The sequence below is a fragment of the Physcomitrium patens genome, chromosome 16 (genome assembly GCF_059467195.1).
Source record: "Physcomitrium patens ecotype Gransden chromosome 16, ASM5946719v1, whole genome shotgun sequence".
In the NCBI taxonomy this organism is placed as follows: domain Eukaryota; kingdom Viridiplantae; phylum Streptophyta; class Bryopsida; order Funariales; family Funariaceae; genus Physcomitrium; species Physcomitrium patens.
Window position 1 is genome coordinate 16,384,140 of NC_143425.1, and position 17,652 is coordinate 16,401,791.

The 17,652-nt window shown below is 41.7% G+C and overlaps 3 protein-coding genes across 7 annotated transcripts; 2 read left to right on the forward strand and 1 right to left on the reverse strand.

Moving 5' to 3' along the window:
• Positions 1-1,627: 1,627 nt before the first annotated feature.
• On the forward strand, positions 1,628-4,548 carry LOC112293576 (uncharacterized). The gene is made up of 7 exons (XM_073539745.2): positions 1,628-2,658; positions 3,068-3,176; positions 3,383-3,481; positions 3,650-3,732; positions 3,937-3,980; positions 4,290-4,431; positions 4,517-4,548. The coding sequence occupies exons 2-6, from the start codon at positions 3,112-3,114 to the stop codon at positions 4,332-4,334; spliced, it is 336 nt and encodes a 111-aa protein (XP_073395846.1). The 5' UTR covers positions 1,628-2,658; positions 3,068-3,111; the 3' UTR covers positions 4,335-4,431; positions 4,517-4,548.
• A 6-nt stretch (positions 4,549-4,554) lies between these two features.
• Positions 4,555-12,614, forward strand: LOC112293030 (uncharacterized). Its single transcript, XM_024542060.3, has 21 exons — positions 4,555-4,631; positions 4,789-4,878; positions 5,156-5,300; positions 5,433-5,517; positions 5,951-6,013; positions 6,238-6,347; positions 6,597-6,704; positions 6,904-6,977; positions 7,188-7,263; positions 7,491-7,727; positions 7,874-7,945; positions 8,210-8,284; positions 8,514-8,578; positions 8,716-8,818; positions 9,246-9,377; positions 9,674-9,925; positions 10,377-10,454; positions 10,696-10,809; positions 11,004-11,200; positions 11,548-11,617; positions 11,780-12,614. The coding sequence occupies exons 1-21, from the start codon at positions 4,555-4,557 to the stop codon at positions 12,044-12,046; spliced, it is 2,490 nt and encodes an 829-aa protein (XP_024397828.2). The 3' UTR covers positions 12,047-12,614.
• Positions 11,955-16,077, reverse strand: LOC112293574 (uncharacterized). Of its 5 annotated transcripts, none has more exons than XM_024543170.3 (5): positions 14,924-16,077; positions 13,231-14,415; positions 12,839-13,036; positions 12,550-12,681; positions 11,955-12,412 (listed from the first exon to the last, which is right to left on the reverse strand). In XM_024543170.3, exons 2-5 carry the CDS (start codon positions 14,407-14,409, stop codon positions 12,302-12,304), a joined length of 1,620 nt encoding a protein of 539 aa, XP_024398938.1. In that variant the 5' UTR covers positions 14,410-14,415; positions 14,924-16,077; the 3' UTR covers positions 11,955-12,301. The 5 variants fall into 5 exon arrangements, with proteins under 5 accessions (XP_024398938.1, XP_073395844.1, XP_090099660.1 ...); XM_073539743.2 differs by having other exon boundaries at positions 13,231-14,400; positions 14,924-15,826; XM_090243534.1 differs by having other exon boundaries at positions 11,955-12,681; positions 12,839-13,003; positions 14,924-15,065.
• Between the last annotated feature and the right edge of the window lie 1,575 nt (positions 16,078-17,652).

Sequence of the window (17,652 nt, forward strand, 5' to 3'; positions counted from 1 at the left end):
TCTTCTATGTTTTTTAGATTTTTTATATTATAATTTTATAGTTATTAATAGTGAATATAATTTAAGTCAATTTTATTTATTTGTACAATGTTTATGATTAGTAATATGGATCAATTCCAAAGTACAAAGAAATAATATGTATATCTATATATATATATATATATATATTTCACTAATTTTTGGAATTGATCTACATGAAAATGAACAAATATATAGATTAATGCATGTAGATTACCTTGCATTATTTGAATTTATAGAGTTGGAATTCATGTTATTGATATTTTAATAAAGTATAAACAACAATTAGAGTCACATTACATTGTTACATTGAAATATTAAATGTTCATACAAAAAATATATGATGCTGTTATTATGCATTGAATTAGAATTAATTATATTTAAAATTTTGAATATATAAAAGAATTAATCAAAGATATTTGATAACTTTATACATTATATGCATACTACAATTTATAATCCTATAATTAAATTTATTAATACTATAAAAAATAATTATTAACAATCATATAATATTTTTGCTCCTTGTTTTAAACATGGACCTTAATATGAATACTAGATAGAACATGATGTCAGTTATTCAAAATTAATTTATTTTGTGAAGTTTGGATTGTTGAGATAGTTAAAATTGACTACATCCTTTGTTATAGTTAATTATTTTGGATGTTACATTGCTCATGTCAAAAGAAATATAGATATGTTTTGAATATAATATAAATCACTCATGTCAAAAAGAAATATAGATATGTTTTGAATATAATATAAATCACTCATGTCAAAAGAAATATAGATATATTTTAAAATAATAAATAAACATAAATAATACTCTACATTAATGATTCCTAGAATAAAACAAAGCCCTTCTAATACTAATACATGCATTTGTAAAAGAATTTAATAAATATATGAAAATCAAAACATTGAATAATGATAATAATTTTAATGATTTTTGTTTTTGTTTTTTTTTTTTCAATGAAAATTTGGCACACAAGTCACCATCAATGTTACCAAGTATATACACTTCAATTCAATTGTAAAAAGTGATCAATACAAAGGACAACGTGAGGATGCAGTAGATGAAGATAAGGGATGAACACTATCACCCGTTCTCATCCATCCATCCATCCATCCATCCATCCAAGAGCAGTGAATGGTTGCGAAGCAGGGGACAAAGGGAAATAAAGGGTGCAACGCCTCCACCCCACCCCCCGTCAGGATGGATGGAAGGAAGAAAGGGTCCAGGCAAAACGGATGCAATTCATTCATTCATTCCACTGCACAAAGCCCCTCCCTCCCTCACCCGAGTCCGCGAGAGAGTACCCATGGCCGTGGCTTCAGAATGAAGGAAGGAAGGAAGGTATATATGTATGTATGTATGTATGTATGTATGTATAGATGGTGTTGGTACAGTTTATAATTAATATTCGGCAGAATTGAATCGTATTATTATCATAATTATTATAATTATTCGTATGATACGAGGACTAGGCCCAGCCTCCTCCTCCCCAGTGCCCCGCAACACACCAACGCAGCTCCATATGCACTGGCACTGCACTGCACTGGCCATGTCTGTCCTGCCCTTGCAGTCTTCTTGTTGTTGTTGTTTTCGATGTCGTTGATCGTGTCCCCGGTTCTCCTTCCTTCCTTGCGTTGCTGCCCCCCCGCTTGCTGAGCTCCTGTTTCCTTCTTACTCGTCTCGTTTCCTTTAAGCCTGCGATCTCTACTGGTTCCATTTGACTGGAGTAATGCCTGTATCCCTGGACCCGTTGGTTTCTGTTGTGCAATGTGTTTTGGAATTTTCTGCAAATGTTGGGAAGGTTTTAGGTTTCTGAGCTTTTGTGAGGTGATCGTCGTTGAGATTTGTAGTGTGGTGAGTTGAGGTGGAATTTGCAACGACTAGTGTTTTTCTTTTTCTTTCTTGTTTTGTTGTTGGATCATTGGCGGATTTTATTTTTATTTTTGGTCTCGATGAGCTTGAGGTAAGTGCCGCTGAGATAGTGGAGCGTAAATTTGCGATCGGTGCAGAGGATTTTTGTTTTGCGCGAAATCAAGTAGGGCGCAGTGGTGTCTCCTTTTGTCAGGTGTGTGTATTGGTGCCAAGAATTAAGGCCGTAGTCAGAGAAACATGATAGACGCATGATTGGATGGTTGCGTAGGATCCGAGGGCGCATTTTTAAGTAAAGAGCTCTTCAGTTGGCATCTGAAGTGAAGATTCACTTGCTTCCTTGGGACAAAGTACAGGTTTCATATGAGAAGCTTGCTCATCTGTCGGTTGCGTCCATACTTCTAGTGATATGCAGATTTTGAGGCTGGAACGAAGTGCCTCTTGTGATAGACGATGAGTTTTCCTTACGTGGAATTTGGACCTCGACAATGCGTAATTGGTCTCAACAATGGGCGCTCGTATTCCTTAATTGGCAGTGTGCTGGAATAGGGGTCTGATGGAGTCGCTATGATAATGGCCACGAGTTGATGATGGTGACCTAGGCGAGATTGTGGAATATTGTATTGAGACGGATTAGCAGAGAAACCATGGGGATAGATCAGGGAGGATTTCAGCAGCAGCACTCTATGAACAACGACATGGAGCGATTGGCAGGCGCTATGCAAGCTGTGGAGCAGGCTTGTGCAGCACTTCAGGTACAGTGGCAGTATTCTACTCCAGAATAAAACCCATAGTCAAAGGTCTAAGAGCGAGGGTGAACTGTGCCCACTCTTGCATCAGGGCCATAAGTGTAGCGCTTCAACATTCCCCCGAATAGTTAATGAAGAGTATCGTAACGGCAATTCAGTTGCTTCACTGTAACATCTAAATTAGCATAGCAGGGCTTAATAGTCAATGGATCCGTTAAAGTTAGCAAAATCACTCTCTAACAATCCTCTACTAATTTCAACAACTCATTGTTTCGTGACCTACGTTCATCAATGTTGCTTAAAAGTGGCACTTCGTATGTTACCGTAACACTACGGCTTGACTTTTCGATGCATCGGTCAAGTGCTTTATGAAGCTATTACAGGGTACTTAAATCAATTTCTTAGTCGTGCGCAGAGCATTCTCAAGTCGCCTCAGCAAGGTTTCAGGCGGCAGCGACAATGCAGGAAGCAGCAATCCGCGAATGGGTCTTACTCACTGCAGAGGAAAGGAGTAACCTGCGCACGTAATTTTCTACTATTTTCTCGACTTTCATGCATTATTTTGCAAGTATTCCGTATCCTCTTAGATTTTACTTTAGAAGCACTCGTTAAGCTTGCAATTTGTGGGCAGATCTCATTAGCGTATTCGCTAAGTTTAAGGATTGGTTATTACTGTAATTTGCAGTAGGTGACATGAGAGTTTTGATGCTCGCTTCAATGACTGTCACAGATACTATCTGTACTATGTGATGGCGAGAGCTGATGTTCCAGAAGCGTATGTACAAATGAAGGTTTTGTCAGTTGCTGCTGTGCTACTGAAAAGAGGCTGGTGGGTAGCGACTTCCTATCGATGGTTACTTGTATGATAAGATTCGCTTAGTTTGTTAATTCATAACCATGACTGGCATTAGAGTAAATAATCCTTTCATGAATGAAACGAATACAAAAGACAGATTATATAGGTGTTATTGATGTCTTACAAGTTACAGAATCGCAGGTATGTCGAATTGAACCTTATTCAGGTTGCAAGAGTTGATGCAACCTTCTGTTCAGTTCATCCCAGCTTTGTGGAGCTTATGAGTATGAACAATTCACCTGCATATTTGTTTATTTTACACACGAATCTGTTTTCTCTTTTGGCAAGCACTTTGCTACATGTATGTTGCAGCTGAAATAATAGTATAAGAGTTTTTCAAGAGGCATGTACTATTGATTTTCTTAAAAGCCTACAGCTTCTAATAGATGGGGTTCAATCCTTAATCGGCACATTGTTTGTGATGGTAGGTTGGAGTCTGTTGCCACAGAAAAAAGAATCCTTTTTCAATGAGGTAATTAATATGATGAATTCGAAGAGGATGGCCTTTTTAGCTGTCGCTTGGTTTATAAATCACCTTAGACGACTTAAATTGACTTCAATAGAAATTATTTGCTAGTTGTTGTGGCTTGACTTAGATTCAGTGCTCCACCTTTGACTTAAGAAGTATACTTTGACTTTGAGGTTCACCATGATATACACCGATGTGTATTGTTCTCATTTTCTTTCTTTCAGGTTAGCTCGGTGTACCGACTTTGCTTTCATATCAGAATTACTCCATGCTAATTTGAACGCATACGGATGTCACGTCGGTTCTTTACAGGCCAGGCACGCAGTTTTAGGAGCACATGGGCCAGCTGCTCAATGATCGGGTATATCATTTCTAGAAGCTTTGGTGTCAGAGTTCGCTCCTTCAACTGCCAGTGCCATGGGCTTACCTGCAGAAGTTCACGAGTACTGCCGAGGTAGTTTGACGCAACTTATAACATACAGAGGTAGTGATGTGAAATACAAATGTTCAGCAGGTGCTAATCTACTACGTGTATATAGATGGTGGTGTAACACAAGAGCTTCATCTTCAACGGCTAATGGCAGGAATCACTACTTGGCTAGATCCACCCGAAGCTGTTGTCGGGGCCTTATTAGCAGGTTCAATTAGTGAAAGGTGTGACACTGATTTGCACGTGTCGCTTTATTGTTTCTGTGGGCAGACGATTGTGAACGAAGTCAAATTGATGCTTGCCTTTTACATTTTACGTTTTACGTTTTTATGTGTGCTTATTATCGCCAACTTTACTGATTCTTTTTTGATCATGGTCCAGTGAACTGTTGGATGGTTGCCGGTGCCTAGTGGCTATTGCTAGTGTAAATTCTCCATCAGCTTTCGATCAACTTCTCAAAGCTGTATCTAGGTGAGGCAAACTTCTCTATTTGGTTATATTACTTAAGAGTGATGTATGTGAGATCTTTCAGATTCTCGTTCATTACCATGTTCTTTTCTTTCGGACGACTATTTCCTTGGCCTACAAAGCCACCTTACACACACAAATCCATTTATGTTTTTTTTCTTGGCTTTAAGTCTTCCAAGAGCAACTGACTTCTTTGCTATTGTTTTGAACATCTTAACGCCACAATATTGTCGTTTTTATGATTTTGGCTGCATCTCAATTTGTAAAGATGGATTTGTAGGAACAGATGGGTAGAAACTTTGAGCTTATTAGCTTCCCTCACACGAGAGGTTATCAGAGCCCGTGAGCAGAATGGTAAAGAAGAGGATACTTGGGCAGCAGAAGCTCTCGACACGCTTTTAGATACCTGGACTGTTCTCTTTCAAGTAAGCATCCAACTAGTTGTGATAACGGATATATGACTAAGTGTCTAGAACTTTATGACTTAATTTTGAGGTCCATTTTTAGAACGTGATTGCTTTGTAATCTTTAGGGATACTGGCGAATAATTCTAACAGTACGACATTCTTGCGATGCCGCGTGGGCCATTGGTTGCTATCCTTGCTGAAACTTTTGTTCCCGAGTCTTTGATCTTCAGTGACGGTTAGCTTTGGTTTAGGTTCGGGAGTCCTCCTTTTAGTTCTGTTTTTTTCTCCGGAGAACTGAGATGTGTTAACTATTCCCAGACATAGATACGCTGAAGTAGAGTATTACGCGCAATTTGTTTTGAATACTCTGATCCTGCGCCCCTAATTGCCTTTATTCTGCATCCAGCCTGAGATTTTAGGTAGAGAATACCATTTCCCTCCAGCGGTACCGACGCAGTGGCTGCCGTTTTTAAAGCTTATGTTGATACCGAAGTGAGAGGTATTCTACAGAAACCTTATTTCGCGTGCTTTCTTTTTCTGCTGGAGTATATTTGCACTTGTTTTGCCTTTTCAAGTGGTGTTAACATAGAGGGCGATTAAAGGTTATTGTTTTATGAACCCTTCTGGTCTCTTATCATGTGGATTATGGCTTTGGTGTGTGTTTACAGCTGCTGCAGCATCAGCAAATGATGAAGATGATGATGCTGAACAACTCCGAGCTAGTATTGCAGGTCTTTCTTTTTACCATAATACTTGAACATACTATACATCTACATATCTGCTTCGTTTTCTTAGTTTCTAGAAGTGAATTTATCTAAAATATGCTTTGCCGTTGCAAATAGCTCACCTCATTCTGTTTTACTATTGGTTTGTTTACGGTTAAGGTCTGTCTTGTTGGGCGATAGAGGTCCTTTGCACTCATAGAAAACTAAGAATTTGAGGGTGTCGCATGCAGAAAGGGACGAGCATCTGAGTGCAGTGGCACTGTTGGCCAGGGCAGCTCCTTTGTCAACCATCCCCCTTCTTGCCATGCTTATTTCTAAACGCTTCAATTGGCTACTTCAAGTACGACAATCTTCTTGTTTGGTTTCTCTTGATGTTAGCATGATTGTGCATTAGAACCCCTAAATGTTTGGGTCCTAGTACAATTTATTTTTGATGATATCGTCTGCCATAGAGTTTGCGAAGGTTTCTTGCTTTTCGTAATGAAGGTCGTTTACCGTACTGGTTTTTCGATGGGGAAAGTTAGTGACATTTTTCATATGGTGGACTTCCCAGTGATACTGATACAATTTCTGATGGGGAGAAATATAGTGTACTGGGGGTAGAAATGATCCTACATCAGTGTTAGAGGAGTTGCATTGGCTTTTACTGATGTCAGGACATGTCCTTGCGGATTGCGGGGATGGTGAAACTCCCTTGGTAAATATCTTACTATTTCTAAAAATTGATTCACCCAATTTTTATGTTTAAGAATGGGTCTTCAAAAATATGTTTCTATTTGTTTTACATTTTCTCTGCCTTCTCTGGTGTTCTGTAGTAATATCGATAGTCGTTTTCTTGCTTTAAGAATGCCATATTTTATTGTAAGAAGGTGATTTCTCAATATTTTCTTCTGCAGGTCCCGGAGTCAATATCAGCATTGAACGTAAGCGGAACAGAGGCAAACAATCATCCAGCCGTCCTACTTTCTCGGTTAGTATCGGCGTCCTTGGTTAAATGAACTGCACATGAAATTTCTACTACTCTTCTTTAGACACGCTGGATGTTTATGTTCGCCACGTTAAGTATTGTTGCTTCACCGAGCCCAAGTCTTGTATAGGGTTACCAAGCTGTTGAAGTGGAGGGTTTTTGTATATTTTGCTTGTTTGAGTCTTCATTACTTTTCCCGTCTTTTGGCTCCAGATCTGTCATTGAGCTGGCACGGCAGAGCCTGGATGCATCTGTACGGGCTGAATTGTTCAGTCCACGTCTGATGGAGGTGAGAGTAGGGTAGTATTTTTTCATTTGAACTTCATTCTCTCTGAGCTTTTAATAGTGCAGTAATTAACTAGTGAATCTGATCTTTTGGGCTTTGCCAGTTAAGATTTGAGGCATGCAAGGCGTTTGTGTTTAACTAGAGTCAATTGGATTATCTGTCACAGTCTGGATCAGGGATGCACGTATTTTGATCAAGAAATTCTCAAGTAGTTCGGTTGTCCCCTGCAGGCCATAGTGTGGTTTTTTGAAGATGGGTTAATGCCAGCCGATGCAGGGCGAGGGCCCAATTCTACTCCTTCAAGCAATGAAAGTGATCAGCAGCAAATGCCTGGCGTAGCTGGTCCAGAGTCTCACCCTCTAATTATGGCATTTGGAGAGGGGGGAGGTGGTAAGACTGTGCTAGAAATGCTTGTAAGAGTGGCTGGAGCTGCTCTAACTGCGTGGCTTGGTGAACGCAGGTTGCAGGTATGACTTTTGATGCACCATGTCTCAATGAGTGCTCAGCATTTGCTTGTACAGAGAGGTTGAAATTAATTTGGTGAAATTTTGTGTGGCTTCTTTCCTGGGCAGGGACACTTCCTAAAGAATAGTGCGTTTTATTGACGTGGCAGGAACTTGCAGCATTCCAGCTCCTTCCATCTTTGGTGCAAAGACGCAACATTTGTGTTCATTTAGTCACTCTGGTGAGTTCCGTCTATCTCAGTGTTTCAATATGGCACTGTTCAGGCTGTCTTACAAGGTCAGAAAGTTATCGTTGCGTGAGCACTACGTCCTGTATAATTCTTGTTGTAATTTCATTTCATCGGGTGATTCCAAATTGTGTCTTCCCTGAATTGGCTGGCAAGGTGTATTCCTCGTCTTGTCCGTTCTCCGAAATTGAAACCCGTGGAGTATTTGAACCAGCTTGGAATCTGGAGTTTGATACGAGGTTGCTTCTGCATTTGTAGGAACCTTGGCAGGAATTGGCTCAGGCTTTTGCATATCAGCAACCACCCCTCGCTCTTCTCGCGTCCCCGATTCAGGTTAGGATAATGCTAGTGTATACCATTGTGTCTACTTTGCTTTGTTCAGGTTGTAAATGGACCTGCCTATGTTGCAAGATTGACTTTTGAGACCTGAAAAAATGCTAAGTTTCAATTTATTTTTATTTTACTTAATTTTTGGAACTTTGTTCCAATGCTGCCAACATGCTACTAATTTACATTCGTTGCATAAAATGGCATTGACCTTTGTGATATTCCGGTGATGTAGCGTGCACTGTCAGAAGCCCTTTGTAGATCAGCTTCGGGTATGGGCCCTGCAGAAGCAACCAATCAGTTAGTGTGACTTGAACTTCTTTTTGTTCCTGGAATGGGAATATGTATCACCACGCTTAGTTTCACAGTTGAACCAATCTCACACATTACTTGTTGGAGGTCATGTTAGGGGCACTAAGTCTAGTTACGTTGTTCAGGTATGTGAGGGATTTGTTGAGTCCACTGGCCAGCACTTTGGCTACTATTTCAAAGCATGATGATCTGCAAGTTTTGTCTCAGCAGCCTAATGTTATCATTCAGGTGAGATATTCTTCCCTCTTATACTTGGCCACTCTATTCCAACTTAATTTGTCCTAATTCTCTAGCTTCTGAATGAATTTTATATTTGTGCATTTTTACAAGAATGTATCATTTTGTTAATCATAACAGTCTTGAGAAACTGATGGGGCTGCCTGTGTTTACTGGAGCGAACCACCCACCATCAATGCTTGACCAATAGTCTAACAACCAAATGGGCGGCTCATGCAAGGCCTAGGTTACCATTTACGATTTAGGGACATTGGTACTGATTACGCCTCGATGAAGGCTGGGCTAGCACTGGCTCAAAATGGTTTTATGATGGCCTGTAGTTTGAAAGGTGATGTGACTAAGTATCGCAGGTCTTAAGCTTTCCAGAAATAGTTTTAACTCTGTTGCTATGTCATGCATGTGCCTTGTGCGAATGTAGGTAAGTTGTCTAATTGATAGATTAAGAGGGGCAGCTCGAGCTACGCTACCACGAAGCCAGAGTGCAATTTTCGATGTAGGGGCTGCTGTTATGGAGCCATTGCTGGTCTTGATGCGAACCTACAACAACCATGTAAGGCAAACACGGCACGGGCTTGTAAATTTTGGAAAACGAATATATCTCAAATTGTTCCGGTTCCTCTTGTCTCCTATGCTTACAGAGATGCATTGGTTGCATGTGTCTATCTCATTAATATAGAAATGAGTTTGAAGAGCAGCACTAAGTTTTTGATAGCGAAGTCGATTTTATTCGTGAAGCTTTCATGTTGCTTGAGACAGTCTAATGGGACGTGTGTTGTATTTTATTAGAAAGATGAATGACGTCTGTTCTATGACCCACAAGTATATTTGGATGTGAGATCGGTGCAGTCTTCTGTGATCTACTTGGTGCTCAAATATGTAGTCGATTGGGTGGACGGTCAAGTAGCTTTCTTGGAGGCTAAGGACACAGCTATTGTTTTCAGCATTTGCGTACGTCTGCTTGAGATTTATTCGACTCATAATATAGGAAAGGTGTCAGTGAGTACATCAGTGAACTTGAATAATGAAAGCCAGACTGAGAAGTACAAGGACTTGCGGGCTTTACTTCAGCTCCTGACCAATTCGAGTTCAAAGGATCTGGTGAGTGCTATGCTCATTCATTTAGTGAGTTGTTCCTTGTTTTTTAAGAAAGAGTTCTTGATCTGTGTTGTTTTCCATTGAGCGCTTCTCTTCATAGCTGAAATATACGTCTCTAAACTCTCTTGGCGATTTTCAGATTGATTTTGCCTGTGATGTTAACGGCGAAGTAGAAAACTCTAAGGTGGCACAAGTTAGTGATACGTACTATTAGAAACTCTTATGTTACCAATGTAATAATTGCATTTTGGTGTTGGTTTATGTCGGGCATGTCATATCAGCAAGCCCCGATCAGCTCTATCAATGTATCTTTCTGAGTCTTTAATTGTTTTTCTTTTGTGTTCATTGGAATTCATAAATTTCCTCATTATATCTACAAAAACTTCTGTTTTAGAGCTCGGCACAAGTGTTATCCTCACTTTTGGATCTTATCTGTTTGTTTCATTAATGGCAGGTTGTGTACTTGGGCTTACACATTATTACTCCGCTTATGTCAGTTGACCTGCTTAAATGCCCAAAGTTGTCCCGTCAGGTTAGTATACCTTGGTGCTTTGTGTTTGATTCTGCTTATCTCTATTTTATTTTTAAAAATTCTGAAATCAATGCTTCTTCTTTTTTTTTTCTTTTTTTCTTTTTTCTTTCTTTAGTTTACACCTGGAAAGTGTGGCAGCTTGTTACAACCTCCAACGATGACGTGTTCGCAGTTAGACCGATATAAGAAAATTAAGGTTATATTTTAATTTATATTGACCCAATTTTGAATGCTGTATCAGTATTTCACTTTGTTAGCACACATGTTGGAAGTTTATCCTGAGAAGGTGGCTAAGCTGTCGCCTGAGGGATTCGCTAGGATTTCGGCCACTCTAGAGTTTGGTTTGCGGCATCAGGTACCGGACCATGCAATACAATGCGTGAACAGTCTTCGTGAATTTGTGTATATTTTATTTCAATACCTGCTGAATACTAAAGGCGAAGCAGTGCCATCTAGAAGCTGTCACCTGACATTGTCTTGGGATTCTTGGAAGATGAGCTGCTCTGGTCTAAGAAGCAACTGTTGTTTCATCCTCTATCTTCCTTGCAGAACGTGGAGGTTGTGAGTATATCATTCACGGCATTGAATGCTGTAGCATTTTATCACTATCAGGCCATATGTAGAGGTCAAGAAGGTCTAGGTATACATGCACTTAGTATTCAAAACGAGCATGGTGTAGTGAAGGAAGGAGTATTGGACCACTTCCTCAGATCCGTCATGCAGTTCCTTCTGTTTGATGACTACAGGTATGTACACTAACTGGATTTGTGTTGATCGTCCTCTGATTGTGGATGTACGACTTGGTTGACCATAATTCTGCATACAATCCCTCATTTTTGGGATGTTGAGTACTACATTTAGTTTAGTTTCCGAAACCTGAGATCAATCCTCCTAATATTAGTTTTGTCGAGCCATTTAATCTGATTATTTACTAGTGCCGCTTATTCCATTATTTGTTGAACTGCCCTGTATTTGTGGCGTGAAACTTGTGTTACGCCAATTAGCAATAAGGTTTCAGTTCTGTATTGCATCGAAGAGTTGATTTTTCCAGTAAATTTTACGGCTGAAGGAGTTAAGGACTATTCGTGTGCAGTAACGATCTTGTGGAGCTAGCCGCAGATGCTCTGTTGCCTCTTGTCGTGTGTAATACTGCTTTGTACCGGGTAAGTAATTTACAGTAGAGATTAATTTTGGTAACTACACAATGTGTACCACTGTCGTTTCACTAAATATTTTCGTTGGATTCTTTCCCCTCCACTAGTATTTTCATCATGTTTTCAACTCGTGAAGTTGACATGGGTGCATATTTGATTCGTTTGGAACAGAGATTGGCACTGGAACTTCTGAAGGGACAGCATCATGCTCTTCTGCAAAGCCGACTTGCTACAGCATTTCATGTCCTTTTGAATGCTAATCAAGTTACTAGCCTTTTCGTCAGTCTCAACACCTCATTTGGATCCATAAAGGAATTCCTCACCAGCAATTGGGTGACAGTGTGTGGGGCATATACAAGAATAACCGTTTACTCTTTGGATGTCTTTTACATGGGTTGGACGGACAATTCGAAGTCCAAACTGAATCTGAGACTGTAGCAGAGTAGCTAATATGTGCAGTGGTGGGTTTGCTGAATGAATTTATACACAGTGCGCAGTTTCAGTTTCGATGACCTCAGCCATAGCTTAATCTGGTAACCTCTTCATACGCTACTCAGCAGATTTAATTCGAAGGAGGGACAAAGCTACCAATACCGGGCAGATGGCCGACGCTAATCCTCAAGAGCCATGAATCGGTTATGAAGGGGCAGGTTTCCCCGATAAATTATGAGCGGCGTGGTTGGCTCTCTGCTCTCACGCACGTGACTCCAGCTCCTGCAAATACATGTCAGAGAGGTCGGAAATGTCCATGCCGTTGTACTTATTTGGTGTTGCGTAAATCCACAACTCGTCGGACTTCAGCAGCTGTAATATGGGCAGACAATCAGATCAGTATACGATACGTGCATAAACTGCAGCAATTTAGTATTTTTTTTTACGAGCAATTTAGTTTGATTACACTTTAATAGGGCCAATTTTTGAAAGCAATCAATCATGTGTACCTCAACTTGATTTTGTAAAAATTTGACGTAATGTATAGCTTCGTCCAGCATGGTTACTATGTCAACCTTGGCTCCATTAGGTACTAGGTTTTGTAAACTCTTCAATCGTTCGTTGATTTTTTCTCTCCTATGCTGCAATAGATCATAAGATTTACACACCGTTGCCGTCAAAATGTAACCATGAAAAATGCTGCGCAATCATAAATCTGAACGGGATGGATGGAATTCCTGCTGAATTCTGTCATCAACAGTTAACCTCTCATTTGCTAGTTCTGTGAAGGTGACTCACTCTAGCGTAAACACTCTGAGGATCGGTTGCTGAACCCCGCTTTGCTCGTGGTTTGCCATCAGTGTTGAGCGCTGGGCCAATTGCAATTATGTCCATGGGCTGCGATGCAGTAAGACTGCTGCCAACCAAATGAGAGTACGATCTCAGTTCTCTTCCATTCATACTCTGATCGCTCCACAAGGCATTCGGATGATTCTCCTGCGAATTATTATTTTTAAAAGTATTTATATTGAAAATATTCAAATATATATATAAACGTTTAGCTTCTGGGAACACTACAGAATACGCAGCATGACAATGAGCCGAACATATTGACTCAGCCCCATAATGACAATACGACATTGCGTGCGAAAACCATATAAAAACCCAATGAAAAAGGTATTTGAACTTACAAAAAGTTTAGAGCGTTTGAGCTGGGTGGGATTTAATTCACTGTTTTCACTATCAACGATCTCCTCAAGTTCAAGAGGGTGTTTCCCAGAACAGGCTTGCTTTATACTCGTTTTGGCCCCTACACATTTGCCGAAGAAGCTGTCCACTGGCGAGGTTGTTCTGTCCCCACCCCTGAGAAAACTAGGCTTGCTCTCTGTACAGAATCCAATTGTAGCCTCTGCGTGGCCTGCTTCACGTAGGGACGCAATCAGCTTCATCGCCTTCACAGACTCATCTGTCGTCACGGACCCATCGTAATACTGCGGTGTCCAACCTCCCGGCGTCGAATCGAACGTGCCATTGGGTGCAATGAAAATATCAGTGTGACGAGGTTTCGATGCATGACTGGCACTGGACGGTGCAATGCCCTCCAGGTGATTAATTGCATTTGCTAAGTGATCTGGAATAGAAGTCCTGGTGGCGCCTGGTCCATAAGCATGACCGGTTGTTGCCATTGGCCACGGCATTGCAGATGGAGAAGCATCCCAGGGGTCCCCAAGCGGGTTTTGCAGCCCATTCTGCAATGCTAGAGGCGATGAAGGCGACAATGGGCCCAAGGCTCGAAGAAGCTGGCGGGAAACGGTGCCTCTATCATACGCGAGGGAAATAGCCGAACCTAGTTCGTGATCAGTCATTTTTTTGTCTGGTGCACTGGCCGCAGGGTAAGGTAAACAATCCGAGGAATTATGTTTGGAGCTACTTTTCGGGTACATCTCTGTGAGAGCGGGGGAATAGTCCAGAATAGAATCACCGGGGCCTAAACCCTCCTGCATGAATGCTGGGGGATGATCCACGGGGTCGGAGGAGTGACTAAGATCCGGGCTCAAGGCAGTTTGGGAGAGGGGAGGGAACCCTGACATCCAAGTGGTGAGAGAGTCGCTTTGCTGGAAGGAGAGACGACTCGACGTGAAGGAACTGATTTCGGGGAGGAAATTGCTGGTGGAGACTGTATCGTCGCCGTTCGATGCTTGCGTCCATTCCTCCCACAGATTCGAAGTCTCAAATGTGTTACTTCCCTGCTGAACGACGCAAGATGGCGTCTGGCGCCCCGACGTTGAGCCTGAGTCCATGCTTGAGACGTATGGCTGTACCATTGTTTCCCGCTGCTCTTCAACTGAGGACATGTATAACTGCACCATCACAATCTGCTGTCACATGAAATGAGTTGAATTAATGCTCTTTACGCATCACCGTCCACAGTTTGCACCGACAGAACCTCTCCAAATAGAGTCAGTTCTAGTACTCAAGAAGTCTCCAGGTTCTCCAACAGGGAACAGGTTCAGCACACTAAACACAGTAATGACGGTGAAACAACCAAACTTAGTGTTGACAAGAATCAACTTGAGCACTTGGACCAGCGATGGTGTACATAAAAACATCAACATTCAAACTTTCACGGCTCAGGTTGGAATTTGAGATATCCTCCAAGAATGTGATGCAACAAAGTAAATTCGTTGCCGATTCAGTCAAGTATAGGATTAATAGTTACTGAATACCAATTTAGGTAGCAACGACTCGTGGGCTAATTTCAATTTACAACTCTAACACCTTCTGGAAGGCTCCACATGAATATAGTAGTCCCACATTGTAAGCAGAAATTTCCTTCTTGCAAGGATGGAAAACGAACTCGAAAGCTGGGTTTGAACAACGTACCGTCTCTCTTTCAGGACTACACGTCCTCGCCTCGGAAGCCAACCTTGATACAAACGGTCATTGGGCTGAAGTTCCTCACCATTACTGGACCAGCTATACGATCAGAGACAATCGCTAATACTACACAAGTACCAGACTCATCAACATAACCAGTGAAGATGCGCAGATCGCCAAGCGCCAGAAAATGGAATCCTTACGTTGTATGATCGATCAGTCCTGGTTATCAAGCATAAGTCTACTTCTGACCGTGTCTCAAATTTGAGCCGTTCAGATTCTTTGATTCGCTCATGGTATACTGCATGATGAACGACTACGTCCAGTACAGAAAATGGAGAGAGAAAGTGACAACGTCTTATGCTACCGCTGGGGCACAATTAATCTTCTACTCAGGTGCCAATGCTGCTTAGTGTAAGCTTCCTACATAATACTCAACATCATAATGAAGATTTCAGGCGCGAACACGCCTTTAGTTTGTTTCAATCAACTTCAAGTTACCAGGAACAAAGAAGACGATCGGCTCCACCGCAATTACCCTTGCACTGGACCAGAGTCTAACTTCCAACAACAAAAATAAACACGATAACACTAAAAACACAAAATAAAACTCCAGTGGGTCCACAGCAGAGCGCCGCCGATCGTTCTGCTTCAGGCAAACTTGAGCAAGTCACCGATCAGATTCACGACGCGTCAGACGTCCCGGCTGCAATACAAGTGGAATGCCAGAAACGCGCAAGAGGATCAACGAATGTGAAGAGCGCCCAGCATTGACGCCGTTGGAGCGTGTGTGCACAACATACAAGTCTCAGACCCAGTTCGACGACATTCTGGTCTTCGAAACTTCTCGAGTGGCCTCAAAAAGCAGGTATGTCAGGCCGGCAGTCTTTTTGCGCCTCCGACAAGTTCGACAAAGCAATCTAGCTCAAAATGTCCTCAAAAGCTTGTTAGAAAGCAGGATGTCCTTGAACTGCACCTAGGGACGATGAGGCAATCGTGACTTTGAAGTGGGTTGCTTTCATGCTCTCGGGAATGGAGCAGCTCCGGAAAGTTGAAATCTAGAGAAGCAGCGGCATGGTCACACGCTGAGTGGCGGGAGTAGGGGTGGCACAGAAGCCGAGACGAGGCAAAGATCCAGTGCGAGGAGGCAAAAGGCATAAGATTGCAGTCTGGCAGAAAGGTCGGGACCACAGCCGCTATAAAAAGCCTTGTATGAATGGTCGGAGAGGGAAAACCCAGAGGTGCCCTCCAGACGTGTACGAACACTTGCATTTAACACCCCCCCCCCCGCTGGAATCCCATTACTGCGAGCTCGATTACTATAATTAAAACCCCTCCGCTGCCATGACTGCTAACTCTGGTGACTTCTGATCCAAATCCCGCACCCTTCAACACCCACGAAAGTTCTGCATCTGGATGTTATTATGACTCCCAATCAGGTCATTATCGATAATGTTTAATTTAAGGCTCCGAACAAAACCAACGGTTGCTCCCCATCGCCACCTTCGTGACCAGATGTCAACCCCTCAGACGAGTCTACAGTTGCGTGAACTTGTGCACAGGCGCCAAACTAGTCTCCAATCCATCGTGGCAGTTGAGATATGCAATAGACACAATAGGGCCTGGGGGCCTGATTTCCCTTTGAGTCCGTTGCATGCTGCAGGTATCTCTAGCACCTTCGCCTAGGTGATTCTCACGCACACCCCGAATCTTCACACGCGGTCTCCATTCTCTTTAACAACTCCTATTCATGCGGCACGGAAAGACCACATTTCGGCAGCATCGCATTCCTTAGACCACAATCTCTACACGCTTGCTCCTCCTGCGCTTGATCGATATTCGATGCCGGCAGCCACAATTGATGCAAGTGTGTGACTGTTAGAATAAGAAATGGGATGTAGAAGGGACATGAACCCCCCTGGCACCCTGGCACTCCACATCAGCACTGCAATGCCTAGGTGGCAGGGGATAGGGCAGCAGACCTCCTCCTGCTTAGAAAGAAACCCATAAATGGGGCTCTAACTAAGATTCATGACCCCCACATGGGCACCCTCATTGTCTTGTTCAACCAACAAAAACACACACACAAAAAAAACACACACACACACACACACACCCTCTTCAGCCTGCTCTTCATTTGCTTTGCTTGGTTGTTGCAGCCCCTCCTCTAGCTTGGCCACCCATCAAACAACACCCCTCCCCATGCTTACTTGTGGTCTCAGTACTATTATTACTATCACTACATACTTACTTCAACAACAACAACATCAATTAATAGATAACACTACCACCCGCAACATGAAATCCAAATTCTATGTTGTCAGTTTTTACTTTTATTTTAGTTTATTTTATTAATGTGTTATTAACTACAATGAAAGCCTTGGCAACCGTATGCAAGGCAAGTGGGGGGAACCACCAAGAGTTCTCTTCCCTTCTCATTTCTATCTTCTAAGGCAGTAATATCTCCTGCTGTGACTTGTAAAACATGGATTTAATGAAGCTGTGTAGTGGCAATATATATATATATATATATATGTGTGTGTGTGTATTTATAAAATATTAATTTATCAAGTCAATAGCACAGAATGCTGATCTGGAGGATTTGCTTGTCATCTGTTGTATTTCCTGTTCCTTCCATTCTTATTCTTTTTCTTCTTTTTGGTTGATTGGTTTGTATTTCTTTTGTTTTGTGGGACATGTAAAAAAGTTTAAATACTATAAAATAATGCATGCAC

Coding starts and splice junctions, on each gene's coding strand:
- LOC112293030 (XM_024542060.3), top strand. CDS start 4,555: ATGGCAGGAATCACTACTTGGCTAGATCCACCCGAAGCTGTTGTCGGG. Junction 8,579..8,715: donor CCTGCAGAAGCAACCAATCA/GTTAGTGTGACT, acceptor TACGTTGTTCAG/GTATGTGAGGGATTTGTTGA. Junction 9,926..10,376: donor ATTCGAGTTCAAAGGATCTG/GTGAGTGCTATG, acceptor CATTAATGGCAG/GTTGTGTACTTGGGCTTACA.
- LOC112293574 (XM_090243532.1), bottom strand. CDS start 14,409: ATGGTGCAGTTATACATGTCCTCAGTTGAAGAGCAGCGGGAAACAATG. Junction 13,037..13,230: donor TCAAACGCTCTAAACTTTTT/GTAAGTTCAAAT, acceptor AATAATTCGCAG/GAGAATCATCCGAATGCCTT. Junction 12,682..12,838: donor CTCAGAGTGTTTACGCTAGA/GTGAGTCACCTT, acceptor GATCTATTGCAG/CATAGGAGAGAAAAAATCAA.
- LOC112293576 (XM_073539745.2), top strand. CDS start 3,112: ATGCAGGAAGCAGCAATCCGCGAATGGGTCTTACTCACTGCAGAGGAA. Junction 3,177..3,382: donor GAAAGGAGTAACCTGCGCAC/GTAATTTTCTAC, acceptor TGACTGTCACAG/ATACTATCTGTACTATGTGA. Junction 3,482..3,649: donor GTGCTACTGAAAAGAGGCTG/GTGGGTAGCGAC, acceptor ACAGAATCGCAG/GTATGTCGAATTGAACCTTA.